The sequence below is a fragment of the Abrus precatorius genome, unplaced genomic scaffold, assembly GCF_003935025.1.
Source record: "Abrus precatorius isolate BTA unplaced genomic scaffold, Abrus_2018 Scaffold11, whole genome shotgun sequence".
NCBI lineage: Eukaryota > Viridiplantae > Streptophyta > Magnoliopsida > Fabales > Fabaceae > Abrus > Abrus precatorius.
Window position 1 is genome coordinate 3,611,989 of NW_020874303.1, and position 19,417 is coordinate 3,631,405.

The window sequence follows — 19,417 nt, forward strand, 5'->3', positions numbered from 1 at the left end:
AGACAGTCTCACGCTAGTATAGAAAACTAGATATAACAGAGATCATTTGATTTCAATAACACACCAAATCATACCGTTCCCAATCCTACACATCGAAACATCAGGTTTAAATAATATACAAGCTCTAAATGAGCATGCTATTCAACAAAACCATCACAGAACAGATGATACAACTACAATGTAGAGGCATAAATTGATCCCTTTTAACGGTTTCTAGAAAAATTCATCCCATGAAAGTTGGAACAAAAAGGCAAAAATTAAAAGGTTATTATTTTTTCAACTTTAAAAGTCGAAGTGGGAAAAATATGCCTAAGAGCAGTAACTCAGTCAATTTCAAAGGAATCTGATTCTAATACAAAATTTAATTCAAGTTTTTGAAAGTAAACGAAGCTGAGTAAACTAAGAAAATAAAAATAATAAATGGCTTTTGCTAAATATATTTTACTCTATCCAAAAAATCTAGGTAATCAAGACATAAGGGTGACAAAAGATATCATCACAATAATGCCCTCCGATTCTCATCTGCTATATTGCCTAGTTATAAACATGAAAAAATCACAAAACAAAACTGGAGATGAATTGTACCTCTATCAAGAAAAGTAAATATAAATATATACAAGAAAATATACAATTCCCCAGCTTTGAATGATTACAGTGATTGAATGGTTAGCTCTCTACATCATACACAATATTTGCATGCTCGACCGGTATACAACTATCAAAATGTTAGGGAGAAAACATCAAAAAGAAAAGTGGGAAAAATGATACAACAAAGAGCCAATAAAAAAACGGCACATTATCAGCATCCTCTGCTAAATCCTAGTAAATCATTCAAACATTAAGTTCTAAACAGTCTGCCACATTTCAGACTTCAGCAAGTTAAACCCAATACATAAACAACATTGGTTTAATCATATGAGCTAATTACTAAAACATAAATGCAAATCAAAAGTGAATATCTTCATAGCAAACGTTCCACTTCTCAATGTAAAAAGAATTGTCATGACTAGGCTCTTCAATATCGATGGCACTTGATCCCCAAAGCAATCCAGAGTTTGAATGAACAGCGTCGTTTCTCAAAACAATTGTCCCTACATAACATAAAAGCCGATAACAATAATGGTTGCAATTGAGAAGGCATTATATAAATAAGCATAGTGAGTTTATTTCATGTAAAGGGAAAAATAGAACAATCTCAATTCAGTTATAGATCACATTAGCAGATTTGTTACTTGTGTAGGGCAGTATACCAAAATACTTTAACACAAGAAAACCACCTATTTTTTTCAGACAACTGTAACACAGTTGTTTTCAACCCTAAAAATATATGAAACATTATTTTTTCTTGAAAATATTAAATATTAATTAAAAAGAAAAAGAAATTGGAATTTGCCCTAACCCAAGCATTTGATCCCCCAATATTTCTACATACATGTATAATATCAAAGCATGAACTATGAAGACATTTCTCAATCCTTTTTTAGAGAAAAATATGAAAATACTGATATCAACCTTAACAGTTGTTTTAAGCAACTAATTAGAATAGTAAGATTTTATTGGTAAAGAAAACATTTATTACACTATATTGTATTTCCAATATAATAAATATTGTATGTTCCAATAAAATCTTACTACCTTTAGATGCTTGAAATCAACCATAACGGCTATTGTTAACAAAACTATTTTTTATGTTCATGCCCAAAAAACCTTTTGCAGCTTATGTATTTCTGGGGGGAGCAACTCATGAAAAGTATGTTTTAAACAAATATCTAAAAATGTATACATGTAGAAAGTAGTCAGCTATAAAACACTTGGTATATTTAAGTATATTTATGTTATAGCATTACATATTATTTAAAGCTTGACTGTGTAGAAATCATAATAATTTCTTCCACTAAAATATGTAGCCATTAATAAAAAAACCAAAAAAATACATTCACTCACAAATAAAGGATGATTTTGATATGATCACATATTTTCAACGAGTGTAGATCAACCAAAAACAATAGCATTATGTTTACGGAGTTAAAATATCAACAAAAGTGGAAGTGAGTCAGGTAAAAAAAACTGTAATAAATTGCTGGCAAACTTTACCGAAAATAAGATTTTGATATGAACACAAATTCAATAAGCAGATCATGATCTACCATATATTAGAGTAATATTTCTGGCCAAATACACTATAAACACATGGGTAAGTGAGAAATGAAACAATTATATCGAATTGCCAGCACACTTGTTAACAGTATGCACATTTAAAAGTTGCATAACCAGAATGATTACATGCACGATGGACTCCAGATTACAAATTCGTTTGGTTTGCTTAATCAACAACACTAAACTTTTGACGACTGCAGAACTGCAAAATTTATAGCAGACAACATGCAGATTCCATTTCATCCAGAACTCAATAGTTAAACAGCCAAATGGCTTTAACAAGTAGAAATGCTAGTCCTTCAATGAAACAGGAAAAATAATCATATTCATTCAATGTCAACCATGGCATCAATAGCAGACGTAAGCAGGAAAAACTATACAGCGGTGAGCAGGTATGACATGAAAAATAGACCTATGAAGAATGGACGAGAAACTTGAACATAAGAACATAAGCCTTGGGCATATTATGGAAGTCAAAAAAGATTCAAATCCCAGCAGTGAAATGCAAGCAGAATTTTAAGCAAGGAGGACTACAAAAATAAAGAAAAGCAGACAGGAGCAAACGAAATACTATAATACTGCAGTTTAAACTACCCAAATGCAAAATTTTAAATTTCAAAAGTAATACTTACAAGCAATACTTGATTCATATTTAACATATAAAATAGATATTGAAAAGCTTCTCATTTGCTTGCAGTAGCATTACTAATCATAAAAAGCACAGGAGAGCATAATACCACTAGACAAAGAATTGAAGTTTTAAATCTAACCTTTCTTATAGGAGAACAAAGCCATGCTCCTGACAAGAAGCAACGGGAACAAGTGAATGAAACGAAACAGCTGCTCAACAACTTCTGGATCAAGAGAGCACAACCAGAAATCCAAACAACCATGACAAATCCTGATTTTTTTAGTTACTGCTCTTTCCTTCATCAACGGAAAGTATTACTCAGAGGTAAGCCTCCTCCTCTTCCCATAATCAGCATCCTTTGGCCTTGAATGGTGTTCCTCCTCTTGTGATAATCGTGATTTGCTATGAGTCCTTGACGACCGTCCCCGTTCCCACTCATCCTCATGCTCTGCTTCACGGTCTCTGTACCTATGATGATCTGCATATCTGTCTCTATCCTCCCTGTACCTGTCCCGCTCACGGTCTCTATCACGATCCCTTTCACGGTCACGATCACGGTCTCGAGATCGTTCCCGATCACGGTCACGAGATCGTTCTCGGCCCATTTCTCTATCATCCCGATGCCTTCGTTCTGACCATTCATGATCGTGTCCCGCATCTTTTTCTCTAGGTGCATCTCTCTCATATCCTTGATCCCTATCATCCCTATACCTTCGCTCAGAAGAACCAGACCAGTCCCTTTCCGATCCTCTATCTTTTTCCCTCATAGCATTAGGCCACCCTGCTCTGTCATGACTCACTTCACCGTACTGATGATCTGATGCAGCTTCCTCGCCATAGCTTGATTCTCCAGCCCTGCCACCACCATGCTCCTCGCCACCCCATCCACCCATGTTTGGATCCGACCACATTCCCATGTTAGGACCATCAATACCTGATGTTGGCATCATACCCATACCATTCACAGGCATCCCTCTCCCAAAAAAGGCTGGATTAACATGAGGTGCTACTCCAGGCAAACCAACGCCTCCAACACCAGGGAATGAAGGTAAAATCCCAGAGAATGGAGGAGTTGGAGCACCAGGAAAGCCTCCATAGCTACCCATTCTACCCATGGGACCGCCAAATGCAGGATCAAAACCCTGATTCATCATTGACTGAGGATGCAACAGTGGTGGGGTACCACCAATACCCTGTCCAAATCCATTCCCACCGTTACCCATTAGACCTCTCCCACCCATCCCACCACCACCCCTATTCCTCATTGGATTAACAGGCCCCCTATTTCCCATCGCAGGATTGTTCCCTCTCCCCCAGTTACCTCCTCTACCATAACCTCTATTGCCATCCCCCCCTCCTTGGTAATTACCACCAGTCGAAATATTACTACCACCAGGCTTGGCCCCCGCATCAGCGGGCCCCCTCCTTCCCTGGTTAACAGCAGATTGATTCATCTGTTGATTCCTACTTATCTGGGCCTCTCCCATTTTCTTAACAGTAAAGGGCGACGCAAACGCAACAACGCACGGCCTCCCATTAAAAACATGCCCATTCATCCCTTCCTTACAAGCAGTTGCAGCATAAGCTTCATAAAACTCAACCTGGCAATACCCTTTTGATTTCCCACTCGCCTTCTCATCGAAAAACTTCACCTCCTTCACAGGCCCATACTTAGAAAGCTCGGCTTCCAGCTCAGCGTCCGTAGTCCACCAGTGCAAATCACCAACAAACAATATAGTGCCCCCACCACCACCACCTCCACCAGGAGCAGCAGCAGCACCACCACCACCACCACCACCTCCTGCAGCCACGCCACCTCCACCTCCACCAGTATTAACACTACTAACAACAGTCACACTATTTCCAACCCCATTTCCACCAACCCTATTAACATTTCCCCCTCCACCTCCTCCTCCTCCTCCTCCACCACCACCACCACCTTGACCCTGCCTTGCCAATCCCTCATTTCCCACATTCCCAACAACCCCACCTTGCGGTTGCTGCCCAATCCCCTGCACTGCACCCCCATCATTACCACTCTGCTCCTCAATTTCACTAATTTTCCCAGATGGTTGCCCTAATTCAACCCTAATCCCACCCCCACTCCCCGATCCACCTCCACCATTAGGATTACTCCCTCTAAACCCCTGATTCTGAAATCCATCAACCCTCCCAGAAACCCTAGGCTCCACAACCGCACCGTCACCACCATCACCGACACCGGGAATCGAAACCCCAACCGGATCCTGAGCTGCCTGCTGCGGCTTCTTCTCATCGACGTCGTCGTTTCGAAACCCGGAATCCTCATTCTTTCGCAACGATTGGAGAAACCCTTCGCCGACATTCACATCGTTGTAGAGGTCTTCGTAATCGTCGTCTTCCTCGCCTAAGAAACCCTCGTCAGCAACTGCGGATATAGCTTCGTTACGGTGGAACTGATCCATGGGATCTCCACTCTCGCCGTACCCTCCCTCACCTTCATCCATCCTTCGCTCTGTTTTTGCCCCTCTTCTTCAGTATCAATTTAACAAACAAAAAAAACGATTTCTTTAAGGGTTTTGTTGGAGATGAAAAACGACGAAGAAACGTGTGGGGATCAAAACGCAGCGTCGAGAAGGAAGAGAGAGAGTGTGAGAGATCTTACCAGGGCATGTGTTGTGTGCAGATGAAGAGAAGACACAGAGGGGTCCAAACCCTAATATCAGAACTCGTCAACTAATGTAATCCTCTTTTGTTATTATTTCGTTGCTGTGAGTGTCTCAGTGCAATTTTTCTACTCTTTTTATTTAGTCACATACATAACATAACATAACATAACATAACACATTTATTAAACTAAATGTTTCTGCCCTGTTTTTGTTTCATTTCATGAACACACCACCAACTTCCCAAGCTCGTGTTCACGCCAACTCACGTTATATGGATTCTTTTTTCCTTTTCTTTTTCATTTACTAAAATTTAAAACATACCAATCAAAAGTGCTATGTATACTTACTTAATTCAAATAAATCGCTACAAATATATGAAAATAAGTTCAATCAAACTAAGTTTCATCTTAAATGTGCTTAATCTTTTTCTTAAATTTAAAATCTAGCTCTTACCTACTTTTATAGTCCTTACATCCTTTTCAATTGGATCTATGAATAGGAGGATAGCATTAAGTTCCTACAGACCCATAAGTAATAAACAAGTTTACATTTAGAGCACAATATGATCTCACCATCAATTTCTTGTCATGCCCTTCAAGCTCTCTAATATGTTAGCCACATTTCAAGCTTTAATAAATTAAGGGTTTAAATAGTTTCTTAACAAAATTGTAAATGATTTCTTTAATGATGTATTGGTATAGATCCAAACCTTGGTAGTTCACTTGAATCACGTACAATAGGAGCTCCAAAGGTTCTAAGAACACCAGTTACATTGAGAAAAGTAAATGTAGCTTTTGCAAGTTGTTACTCTTTTAGTAGAATACTTGGGACATATAGATAGCCCTAGTAGTACATGTAGACATTATTAATTAAGTTACATGTTATATAAGCCACTAGCTGAGACTAACATCTTTCAAGCCATTATAAGAGGTACACCTCTTCACATGCTTTAGCAAATCATTTACACAAAAACTTTTAAGGGTCTCAGCTTGTGTTAGGAAACTTTATGCGATTATTTATTTGCATGAATCTTTACAAAATGTTATTGAAAATCTATTAAACATTATCAACTGTTAATAAAAATCTAACCCCTTTATGTCCCTTGATATCCTAAGAAAAGGTGTTCAATTTGATTTTTTCTCGTTGACATACAATTTAGTTTTGTTCAAACTCAATTTATATTTTCTATATTGTTATCGTCGCTAACAAGAAGATTACATTATATTTTGTAGTTTTAAAAATATTTAATAAATGTTAAAATAATATAATATATATGTTATCTCCGTTAGTTAAGTGTGGAGTACAGGAGGTTCAAAACTCAATTAGATGATCCCATAACAGCTCCTCCACAAAATAAAATAAACTAAAAACTGATTGCAATGAATTTTTTATTATAAATTATCATTTATTAAAAATTATGAAATGATGAATGAATTTCGTTAAATGAAAAATAAAACTCCCATAAATTTGTTATTTTAATAAATTTTATTTAATAAAAAATATTTTTAAAAGTATGCTAACGAATATATTATTAATATTTTTTTAAAATGATCATATAATTTTTTAAAAAATTGAAAAAGAGAAATAAAATAGAACTAGCACCTTAAAAGGATGACTAAAGTAAAAATCATGTGCTAAAGGTAAAGAGGGTGGGATGGGGATAAAACAACAACCAGGCACAGAAAACAAGTGAGGCCCAAAACAAATAATAATAAGAAGGGTTTTAAGTATTTATAAATATTTTTTTATGAAAATATGTATTTATTACACTAAAGTTATAAAAAAATAATAAATATATATTTTTAATGAAATTTTATTATTATTAATTATTTATCTCACAGATATTAAACATTTTTCTGATAATAATAATACAAACACTAAATGAGGTGGAGGGAACAAACCCAAAAGAAAATTTCACACCAAATCAAAAGGGCCAAAAAAAAAGTACGAAAAAATATTAAATGATATGGATCAAATCCATACTTTTTCCACTATTGTTTTATATCAATCAGGAGAATCTAAACAAAGCAGGTGATGTCATTCTTTCAACGGCTATTTTACTGGCTATATCCGGTGAACCATCGCAACGGTCACATTTTAGTTTCTTCACACCCCAAAACTGTGATCCTATATATTCCCCAAAGCAACAATTCAAAAAAACATACTTTACCACAACACAAGCATAAACACAAAAACTTTTCAACGTTGTTAGTGTAGTTTTCCACTTCCTCGTACTTTTCCGAATCCTCAAAAACTCCAAAAATGACGAGTAGGTTCCTTCCACTCTTAGTGTTTGCATTCTTCTTCATATCTTATGCGTCAGTTTATGCAGACAATGCTCCTGCTCCTTCACCCAAGCCAACATCCACGCAGCCGCCGGCGAAGCCACCATCTCTGTCGACTCCTCCGGCGTCCCATGTGGCGTCCCCTGCAAAGTCTCCAACTTTATCGCCGCCTTCACAAACTCCGGCGGTTTCTCCATCTGGGTCTGCACAACCGCCGGCGACTTCCCCTCCGGCGAAGTCCCCTGCCGTTCAGCCACCATCTTCGGTTTCTCCGGCTTCCAGTCCATCCAACAACATGTCTTCACCGCCGGTTCCATCTCCGTCGACTCCTCCTCCAACGGCTGCAACGCCTTCGGTGACTCCGGTGAGTAGTCCGGTCTTGGCTCCGACGGCGACAGAGGTGCCGTCTACTTCTCCTACACCAGAGGCTTCTGCTGGAATTCCTTCGAGTTCGGCAACGCCAGCGGATTCACCAGTGAGTCTCCCGTCGAGCAGCGCCTCGCCGGGAACTGCGCCAGCGAGTTCTTCGCCGGAAAGTTCACCGGGTCCGGCTGCAGATGATTCGGGTTCAAGTTCCATTTTGCGGGCTCCAGATATTTTGGGTGGCATGGCCATTTGGGTCGCTTTGGCTATGATGTGAAGCAAAATGCATTTTGCTATTTTTTGTAATTTTATATGATTATTTTTTTTGTGTCGACATTTTTGAATAGTTATTTGTTTTTGTTACCACATTGATGGATAAATATTTTATTGTTAGTGTTACATCTGGTTGGATTCTACTATCAATTATCACGAATATTTAAAAGTTCGCTTTATATTAAAGCGAATTTATTTATTTTTAATGTATCAAATTTTTTATGCTTGTCTCCTTTTTGTTTTTGTTGCGATACTGTTGTTCGTTTCAATTTGAAAAGTTTTTTTTTTCATAATAAAAAATAACAATATTATTTTTTATATGTTTTTAATTAGATATTTTAAAATGGCAATTTTTTTTCTGCAAACAAATTTATTAAGTAGTATTTTCGTCTAATTTATGATTTGTATAGATCCTACTACTTTTGATAAAACTTGAGAAAGTTACATTTCGGTGTTAGCAAAGGATATTCCTAAATTATGCTAATTTAGCATAAAAGAAAGGGAAGTATTAAGAGAAGGCTATAGAGTTTCATGCTAATGAATCATCTCTAAAACGAATATGAAACCGGAATACTTTCATAGGTAGCAGGTGTGACCAACTATTATTTGTTATTCAGGTATAAGATACAATGGCTCAATCACCAAGAATAGAGATACCATTTATATGTACTGCTTTTTTCGAAGGGAATAGCCAAACCGATTATAGAAATCTTGTAGTTAGCCTTTGTCACTGACATGATTCAACCAATTATCACCAACACAAGACCCATGCATGACAAATTGGCAATGTTACTTTACTTGCAACTTGGCTAACTCGTATCATGCAAAAAGTATGACAAGAAATGTCCATATAATCTCTCCATAGAGTTGAGTTCAACCTTGTCAATTGCTGCTTATCCACACACACTCTAACATGGGAACCTGCATGGAAAATTTGGTAGCTGAGGAGGAACACATCTTTCGTAGCCAATACTCACCTGTCCCAGTTCCTGACAATGTGACATTGCCGGAATTTGTGCTCCAAAATGCTGAATTATATGCTGACAAGGTTGCATTTGTGGATGCTGTGACTGGAAAAGGGATCACTTATAGTGAGGTGGTGAAGAGCATACAAAGGTTTTCAAAGGCCTTAAGATCACTTGGTCTGAGGAAGGGTCATGTTGTGATCGTAGTACTTCCAAATGTAGTAGAATATGCAATTATTGCTTTGGGAATAATGGCTGCTGGTGGAGTGTTCTCAGGGGCAAATCCAGCATCACATGCATCAGAAATTAAAAAACAGGCTGATTCTGCTGATGCCAAATTAATTGTCACAAATATCACAAACTTTGAAAAGGTAATTGCTTCATATACTTTTCTTGTAGTATATCTTAATTAGGCCACTTTGGATAATAAGCTTTGTAGCTACCACTTGTTGGAAAGAAAAATAAGAAAATAAAATAAATAATTTTTATCATAAATTAAAATCAACTTATTTTTTTTTATATTTTTTAGAAGTTTCGCCAGTTAACTTCACCTAAACATAAGTTAATTTTAACTTATGAAAAAAGTATTTATTTTATTTTTTATTTGCTTTTCTTATAAGTACTTGTCAGAAACTGACTCAAATTGTGTCTTAAGCATGTCAAACTATAGCATTTGAGATTTCATGAGTTGGTATAAAAATAGGTGAAGGGTCTAGAGCTACCTATTATTGTGCTGGGAGATGAAATTGTGGAAGGAGCTATGAATTGGAACAAATTGCTTGAAGCAGCAAACCGTGCAGGTGATGATTTGACAAGGGAGCCTATTCAGCAGAATGACCTTTGTGCCATGCCATTCTCATCAGGCACCACAGGAATGTCAAAGGGTGTGATGCTTACTCATAGAAATCTAGTGGCTAATCTTTGCTCTACACTCTTTGGTGTTGGGCCAGAAATGGTGGGTCAGGTCACCACACTGGGCTTGATTCCCTTCTTTCACATTTATGGCATCACTGGAATATGTTGTGCCACTCTTAGGAGTAAAGGGAAAGTTGTGGTGATGGGAAGGTTTGAGTTGAAAACATTTCTCAATGCCTTGATCACATATGAGGTCAAATTTGCACCCATTGTGCCACCAATCATTCTCAGCTTGGTAAAAAATCCCATAGTAGATGAATTTGACCTCAGCAAGCTAAAACTCCAGGCCATTATGACTGCAGCAGCACCACTTGCCCCAGAGCTCCTTACTGCCTTTGAACACAAATTCCCTGGTGTTGTTGTCCAAGAGGTTGGTTCATTAATCATACTCTCTCCGGTCTCAATTCACTTTCAATTTTTTAACCAATGTCCTTAAAGGTAACGTGGTCAACAAAACTCTTAATATAATAATAGAGTTTGACTTTAACCAAGTATAAACTTGGAATGTTATAATTAATTTCTTAAAAATCAATACAACTTTTTTTGAACATGTGTGATTTAGTTGAAAGGATCTTATAGAAAAAGGACAGTATGAAATATACTTTATTGTGTAATTTTTGTGTCAAATAATGTGCATATTTAGTAGGGTATATATGTTCTTTAAGTGCTAGTTTTCTTTGGTAGGCATATGGACTAACTGAGCATAGCTGCATCACACTCACTCATGCACAAAAAGGATTGGTAGATCCTCGTAAAAATTCGGTGGGATTCATCCTCCCAAATTTGGAAGTCAAGTTTGTTGATCCTGACACTGGTCGGTCCCTCCCAAGGAACACACCCGGGGAACTCTGTGTAAGAAGCCAATGTGTCATGCAAGGTGATGGAGATACAAGCTGCCCAAAAACCATGTGTAAAATTATAATAACTTGCATAGTGAATGAATATAATAATAACATTATGTGTCATTTCCAGGTTACTATAAACAGGTGGATGAGACTGCTCAGACCATTGACAAGAATGGATGGCTTCACACTGGTGACATAGGATTTATAGATGATGAAGAAAATGTATTTATTGTTGATCGTATCAAAGAGTTGATTAAGTACAAAGGCTTCCAAGTAAGTTCTTTATTTTTCACATGTTAAAGAACAGGAATAACATTTCTTGAAACTTGATGGGCTTGTGTGTATACATGTCTGTGCGAGATAAGGCCAATTTGGAAGAGCCTATGAACACCTTATGATTCTCATTACTTTGTTTTAACTCATTTCAATAAGCTTTGCAGTATAGCTTACTAACATAAGTTGTTATGACATAAGTCATAATTTAAAAAGAATTTATTGAAAAATGCACCCTTAGAAAAAAAAAAAAGAATAAAATTATGATAAATTTGGACATATGTACAATTTATGACATAAATCACTTAAGTGTTGAATATATATACATACATGTGTGAGATCGCTATTTAGAAAATATAAAGGAGTACAATTATAACGAGATATGTACATTTTCATGCATTACAAATAAAGGGTGAGAAACTTGGTCAAAATGTATAATACAATTATTTGTCATGAAAGTATGGATATCTTATAGTGAGAACAAATTAGTGGAGCCAAAGGGATCATATGCTCAACTATAGTCCAAAATTAGTTATGTCTTTTTGGGTGGTGCAGGTTGCTCCTGCAGAGTTAGAGGCCATTTTGCTGACACATTCATCGGTTGAAGATGCAGCTGTAGTGCCGTATGTAACCAATCATCATCTTTGTAATTATTGTTAATCCTTGCAATCTTATGTTGTATTAAAAATGGTTGTTCAGATTACCAGATGAAGAAGCAGGGGAAATCCCAGCTGCAAGTGTTGTTTTGAGTCCAGGTGCAAGAGAGACTGAGGAGGACATCATGAACTATGTTGCTTCCAATGCTGCACATTACAAGAAAGTGAGAGTGGTACACTTTGTGGAAGCCATACCAAAATCACCTTCTGGGAAAATAATGAGAAGGCTTGTCAAAGAGAAGATGGTGGAAAAAATAAAGACAAACTTCTTAACAAAATCCAACACTAGCAATTAATATGCTTTGCTTTTAATCTTTCATATGTCTCCATCTAGTTCAAGTGATGACTAATTTTATATATGACTATTAATTTACTACATGTTGAAAGTAATATTTGAAAATAAAATTTGATAATTTAATAAATTTTATTTTGTCACTATTGATGCGTGATTTAATAATAAGGCTAGTTCTTTTGAATTCCCATTTACATGCCTAGTATTATATAAGCCACTAGAGTGGGCTAGTGTAAGTGTAAAGGGTGAGGGGGTATTTTGCAAGAGATAATAAATTCAAAACTCTGATAAGAAAGAACTCTTTATAAGATGGTATAAAACAACTCTTTATAAGTTTATAGTTTTTTAGATACCTTTGGAAATCAGGAATTTCAGAGTCTGGCTTAATTTTGGTGAATAGACATTGAGAAACTGCCAAACATTCCTTCATAAATTGTATATGACTTAAGTTTGAAATGCAAAGGATTTGTGAGGTGTGATATTTTTTTGGCTATCTTACGTGGGTGTTGAAAATTATAGGTAATATTATATGTGATTGACATGCATAATAATATTTCTTTTTCTTGTACATCCATATAACAATTGGTAGACAGCTAACAATTGATAAACAATAATATTTTTTTCTGTCTTAAAATAATAAACAGATTATTGGTAAATGAGGTACAGTGACAGAAAGATCTTGAGTACTGATTTTCTTAGAATAGTCAAGGACTTAAATTCTCAAGTAGTCTTCAAAAGGTTTTTTTTTTTTCACTGTGATTTTTGTGCTATAACTCTCTCACTCTTACCCATACATGACAAAAATGGCGACCCATAACAACTCCATACACAAAAATGTAAAGTCTTAAATTAATTTCCGAACCTTTACAGCACCCTATATCACATGATGCCATTATTCTTTAGAATATGTTTTAGGTTGCAGCAAACGTTGAAGTAACAACTCAGTATTCCTTAATTGGATTACAGCATTTAAATCAATGGTCATTTTCAATAATTTCGGTGAAAGTTCATTTAACAACTCGAAAATTACATTTGCAGTGTCCCTACCACTTGCATGACAACAAAAAGTCATGTTTTAAATATTCGAACCGCGTAGTAGTCTAGACCAAATTCACATATATCTACATAAAAAAATAAGCTAGTAATAATAATTCAACAAAATCATATTACATGTGCATATAACATAATTCCAAAAGGAAAATTTGAAAGCAATCCAACAAGATGAATAAACTATGAGTAAAATACTTGATAAATCTCAATTATTTGTGCTTGTTATTACAAAGTGTATGTTCTAATTATATTATATCTAATTTAGAAGAATCAAACTGATACTTTTGTGAAGGAATGTTGATGAACGGAGAGAAGAAACTTGCCATCTAAAACTTTATATTATAACTAGATCTAGGAATGAAACGCCCAAGACTTATATAGGCAATGATATCTTACTAGCATTTGTCTATTCCTTCTATGGAATTATTTATACATGCAATATTATAATTCACCAAGGTCTTAATTATCGACCATTCCAATGTCATTCACCATAAAAAAAAAGTGACTATTAAACCTGAGCTTGATTAGTATTAAAACTTTATTCACTTTGACCACCATCTTAAGAATTCGATTATCATATTATTATTTGGTCACGTGCACCTTTGCTCAACAAACATATAAATAGAGTGAATCTTACTCTACTAGTGAAATTTTATTTACATTTATTTATGAGGCATGCTAAGCAACCGTGTGAAAAATTAATTTTGATTATTAAATTATACATAGGTTCTCATGATTGATTTTATTTAATATAATTAAAAAAAATCTCACAAAAGTGAACTCCCATAGAATACCTTCACACATGGACGTGTAGTGTTTTGATACAAGGCTACTATATTCCTAACTTAACCATGGCCTGTTTAATTTCTCCTTTCTTGAAACACAAGGCACGGTTTCTATTTTTTCAGAAGTTTAATTTTTGTGTATTATTATGATAAAAAAGTTACACTATCAATCAATTAAAATATTATAAACATATTTATATTAATCATTTTAAAAAATAGTAATTCTTCATGATATGTGAATTCTATGTTTAAATTGTTTTTTTTTTTTTATGAAGACTTTTAACTTAGGGATTATTAAGAAGAAAGAACAAGGGAATCCCCCAAGTAAATGTAGAGTAAACACACCCATGAATCACGCCTCCAACCAAAACCAAACCATGAATGAAAATGAACGCACAGAATAACGAGAGAGATTGTCGGTGGTGCATGTTTCAGCAGTGTCATCACATGCTCCACTTCATCCACCGTCCACGTGGCATCCTCTACACCGCTCAAGCCAGCCTGGTTCAAAAATACCCTAACCTGAATTCGTACCACCTCTACTACACTACTTCCAGTCCTCCACAATTGCCCCGATTCATTCACATTATTTACAATCACTGCCCTCCCATCATCAACGGCTGATAGCAGCGATATGTGACCAAGTTTCATTTGGTCAATGACCCACGTGGCATAACTTGACGGCATGATTAAACAACAATAAGCTACACTTACTCGTACTCAATCATTTTCCCTTGACGTAACGCACACCAAAAGTGCGAACTTTCCTCTTTACAGCGCGTGATTATGCGATTCCGTGCTTGCGATAGGGTCTACGTTGTATCTTATAAATACCTCATTTCCATAAAATTTATATATATTTTTTTATGCATCATGGAATTTATATTTATTTAAGATTATAGATGGAAGCATTCATCATGGATATAACACCCCAAAAATAAAATAAATACTGTAGAATTAAATAGCTTCAAACATTTACTATAAAAACTAACAGACAATAAATAATTATAACATTATTATTATTATTGTTATTATCTAATACCATTAGAATATTCGATGAACTCTATATTTGATAAACTTTAACACTTAATAAGGTATACCCTTGAAAGTGAGTTTATATAATTAGAGCCAAATTAGTTATAATTAGAATAGTTTTAAAATATTTAATTTATTTTAAATTAGTTTTCTAAATTTATACTTTTACCGTTAAATTTTACTCCTTTTCCTTCTTATAGGTTTATTTACTTAAATTAATTATATACACTGTTATTATTTTAAATAAATTTTTCGTTTATACTTTCAAATATTATGTAACTTAAAAGTAGGGCACAATTAAGAATAAATTGATTATTTCGAAATTTATAATTATTTTAAAATAAATAAAGTAATATAAAATATAATTTTACATAAATAATACATCACAATTGAAATTTTAATAATTAACCTAAAAGCAAATATATCCTTTTCAGAAGCTATCAAAGAGACAGCGTATAAAGAACTTTTGTTGTCGGTAGACTTCAAACATATTTTCTTAAAAACTAACGGTTGATAAAATTATGTCTAAGTCTTCAAAAGTCCTTTTTATAACTTTGCACTTTAGTTTTTGTTTCTTAAAATATGCCCCACTTAATGTCCGAAAGATTGATATTTTAAAATACATTCAAACACTGATGACATAAATCAAAAAATAATAAAATTATTTTATAATTAATACGTTTTCTTGACAAAATCTTTAAATAAAATTTTATTAATTTTAACTTTCAAAATGAATATAAGTATTTTAAAAAAATTAAATTTTTATTAAAAATATTTATCATATTAAATTATAAAATATAATAAATGTTTTCAATAAAATATTAATATAATTAGTAACTTAAATTCAAAATTAAAATTAACATTTTTTCTTAAATCATAGTATAATACCTTTTTGAAGGCTTAAATTATAGTATGTTAATCCATACTTTGGTGTGAGATGCCAGTAGATTATTTCAACGTTTAATTTTCACCAAATGAAAATATGACGTAAACACAAATTATCTATTAATTACCAACAAAACTTATTATTATTATTATTATTATTTCTCCTGCGAACAAGAAACGCATGTCACGTGCTCCAAACGGCTTTAACTTTACCAATTTTCTCAAAATATATGTGCATTGTTTATATACTCTTTAATTAAAAAAAAATCTTAAATTTTTTTATTTATATACTTTATGATATTTTTATTTTTAAATTAAAATTTCATTTTAATAGCATATCTTTAGTATAAGTTTAAATTAACGTAATATTTTAATTTAAAATAATATCATATATTATCTACAAGACTATATTCGTAATCATTTTTTATATATAAATTATACTATTTCTACATCAATTTAGTGTAATTATATTTTTATATTTCTCTATCACATAATTGATTTATTATAATCAATTTTTTATTTTTCCCTTTGTTGTATACTTTATTTTATAAAAAAACTTGTACGAATAATTAATACAATTTTTCTTTGAATATTACATGGAGCCACTATTAACGGCAACGGATCAAAAACTCATTTCTCGACAATGGCACAAACCGTAATAATCTCAAAACCCAGGCCCTATTTCGCTCATCCCTCTTATTTGTACCTGTTTGTTCCCTCATTCTTAGCTCTTCACTCTTCTTCACTTCACTCGCCACTGTACTCTGTCGCAGCAGATCTCACTCTCTTTCTTTCGAACCTTCCAGAATGAACCCGCTCCGGCCAGCCACACTGGCAGCGCTCGCGGCGGCGCTCCTCCTCCTCCTCACCCACACGCGCGCGCACAACATCACGCGCATTCTGGCGAAGCACCCGGAGTTCTCCACCTTCAACCACTACCTAACCCTAACACACCTAGCGGCAGAGGTCAACCGCAGAACCACCATCACCGTCTGCGCCGTTGACAATGCCGCCATGAACGACCTCCTCTCGAAGCACCCTTCCATCTACACCATCAAAAACATCCTCTCTCTTCACGTCCTCCTCGACTACTTCGGCGCCAAAAAACTCCACCAAATCACTAACGGCACCGCGCTTGCCGCCACAATGTACCAAGCCACCGGCACTGCGCAGGGATCCTCCGGCTTCGTCAACATCACCGACCTCCGCGGTGGCAAAGTCGGCTTCGGCGCCGAAAACAACGGCGGAACACTCTCCGCAAACTTCGTCAAATCCGTCGAAGAAATTCCTTACAACATTTCCGTTATTCAGATCAGCAAAATCCTTCCCTCGGCCTCAGCGGAAGCTCCTACACCCGCACCTAGCCAACAAAACCTCACCGCTATTATGTCCAAACACGGTTGCAAAGTCTTCGCCGACACGTTATCTTCTTTCCCCGACGCTCTCTCGACCTTCAACGACAACCTCGACGGTGGATTAACTGTTTTCTGCCCCGTCGATGACGCGTTCAAATCGTTCCTTCCAAAGTTCAAAAACCTAACCGCTTCCGGTAAGGTCTCGATCCTCGAATTCCACGGCGTACCGGTGTACCAGTCCATTGCAATGCTCAAATCCAACAACGGATTGCAGAACACTCTCGCCACCGATGGCGCTAACAAATTCGATTTCACCATTCAAAATGACGGCGAACAGGTCACGCTTAGGACCAAATCTACCACTGCGAAGATCACCGACACGCTCATTGATGAACAGCCTCTCGCGATCTTCGCCATTAACAAGGTGCTTCTTCCGAAGGAGTTGTTTAAGGCTGAGGCTCCCGCACCTGCTCCGGCGCCGGAGCCTGCAGCCGCCGACGCTCCCTCGCCGGCCAAGAAGAAGACAAAGAAGAAGGCTGCTGATGCGCCTGCCGCGGATGCGAGCTCTGACGCGCCCGCTGACTCGCCGGATGGTGCCGCCGATGATACCGCCGACGACAGTAACGGCGCCGTTAAACCTAACGGCGCCAGGTACGTTAACTTTATCGTGGCTTTGGCCTTGGTTTTTGGTTTGCCGTTACTGATGTGATGTGAGTTATGTTGCTGTAACTGTAACTGTAACACACTAGGCTTTGCTTTTAATTTATTTTGAAAAACAGTTTTAGTTTTTTTTTTTTGTTGAAGTTAGAAAATAAGTGGAATTAGAAATGCTATTCCTTCTTCTTCTTCTACTTTTTCTTCTTTTTGGTTTAAATTGGTGTGTATTTTGATTTGATTATTATTGTATTTTATAATGTTGTAATTTTGGTGGTGAGAGAGCGGAAAATTGATACGCGGTTGTGAATGTTATAATGTAAACATTTGTTTACTTTTCTTCAGTGATAATGGCTAGATGTAAGTTCATGTTTTTGTTTGATTAATTTTCCTCCAATTATTGCTTACTTTGTTACAGTTGAGCTCTTTTAGGTTTTGTGATAATGCTTTGATATGGGATTAGATGAAATCATGTGAGTAGTTGAGTCAAGCCTACAACTATATTTGTGGACTTTAAAAATTTACTACTGTATATTTGTTTCTTTCCAAGTTGTCCACACTTGAAAAACAATTTGTTCTGTTCTTATTAAAATTAATGTTGTTGACAAGGACAAAGGCTGGATCCTTTCACCGTGTTCGTTTTGTCATGATCACTGTTTGGTAATGCTTCTAATACTGTTGGTCTTCAAATTCTCAATTTCTTCAAGCTAAGCAAGAAAGTAAAGCCAAAACGGAAATTGCATGTTACCTATTTTAGGAAGATATTATAGAAAGATATAATATCTCTCAACTAGAATAAATTTATATTTTATTACAATTATTACTAGTGCTCTTAAAACTATTACTATTTTTAGTTATTTATTCTTAAGAATTGAGTTTAAACATCCCTATTCCATAAATAAAATTTTAAACGGTAGTTTTAAGAGGCTCAATCTCTTCTCCGTTTTAAGGTCATAATTTGCAATTGGCTAAGGGAACTTCAATCATTAATCATATTTCTCGCCAGAGTGGGGAAATACTAACACTTACAACTGTGTATGCGAAATATATACATTTCCATTATATAATTTTCTTTATGTTAGTGATTATTTCGTGTTGTTTGACCTTTGGCCTGTTTCTTGATGGCTGAAAAGAAATTCCACAACTGCAGAATCAAGCATCATTCTCGAAACCAAATACAGAAATACAATTTCGTTGGAGTACAAGTTCCATACCAAAAAGGAAAAAAAATAAAAAAAACTCCCGAAGTCATTTATGAGTTCCAGATGGACATATTTATATATTCACGAAAATTTATGGGTTTCGATAATTTTTAATGATAAGTTTTACCAAAGAGAACAGAGGAAAAGA

The 19,417-nt window shown here is 35.4% G+C and overlaps 4 protein-coding genes across 4 annotated transcripts; 3 read left to right on the forward strand and 1 right to left on the reverse strand.

Annotated features, from left to right (window-relative positions):
• Nucleotides 1-578: 578 nt before the first annotated feature.
• LOC113854128 (cleavage and polyadenylation specificity factor subunit CG7185-like) lies at nt 579-5,545 on the reverse strand. Its single transcript, XM_027484988.1, has 3 exons — nt 5,433-5,545; nt 4,602-5,282; nt 579-4,544 (listed from the first exon to the last, which is right to left on the reverse strand). The coding sequence occupies exons 2-3, from the start codon at nt 5,272-5,274 to the stop codon at nt 3,103-3,105; spliced, it is 2,115 nt and encodes a 704-aa protein (XP_027340789.1). The 5' UTR covers nt 5,275-5,282; nt 5,433-5,545; the 3' UTR covers nt 579-3,102.
• Nucleotides 5,546-7,626: 2,081 nt separating this feature from the next.
• LOC113855109 (vegetative cell wall protein gp1-like) lies at nt 7,627-8,411 on the forward strand. The gene has a single exon (XM_027486590.1). It carries the CDS (start codon nt 7,699-7,701, stop codon nt 8,359-8,361), a length of 663 nt encoding a protein of 220 aa, XP_027342391.1. The 5' UTR covers nt 7,627-7,698; the 3' UTR covers nt 8,362-8,411.
• Nucleotides 8,412-9,282: 871 nt separating this feature from the next.
• Nucleotides 9,283-12,917, forward strand: LOC113855107 (4-coumarate--CoA ligase-like 1). Its single transcript, XM_027486588.1, has 7 exons — nt 9,283-9,693; nt 10,026-10,607; nt 10,922-11,114; nt 11,210-11,355; nt 11,911-11,978; nt 12,055-12,256; nt 12,897-12,917. The coding sequence occupies exons 1-7, from the start codon at nt 9,283-9,285 to the stop codon at nt 12,915-12,917; spliced, it is 1,623 nt and encodes a 540-aa protein (XP_027342389.1).
• Nucleotides 12,918-16,820: 3,903 nt separating this feature from the next.
• LOC113855108 (fasciclin-like arabinogalactan protein 1) lies at nt 16,821-18,158 on the forward strand. Its single transcript, XM_027486589.1, has one exon. It carries the CDS (start codon nt 16,866-16,868, stop codon nt 18,120-18,122), a length of 1,257 nt encoding a protein of 418 aa, XP_027342390.1. The 5' UTR covers nt 16,821-16,865; the 3' UTR covers nt 18,123-18,158.
• The last annotated feature ends 1,259 nt before the right edge of the window (nt 18,159-19,417 follow it).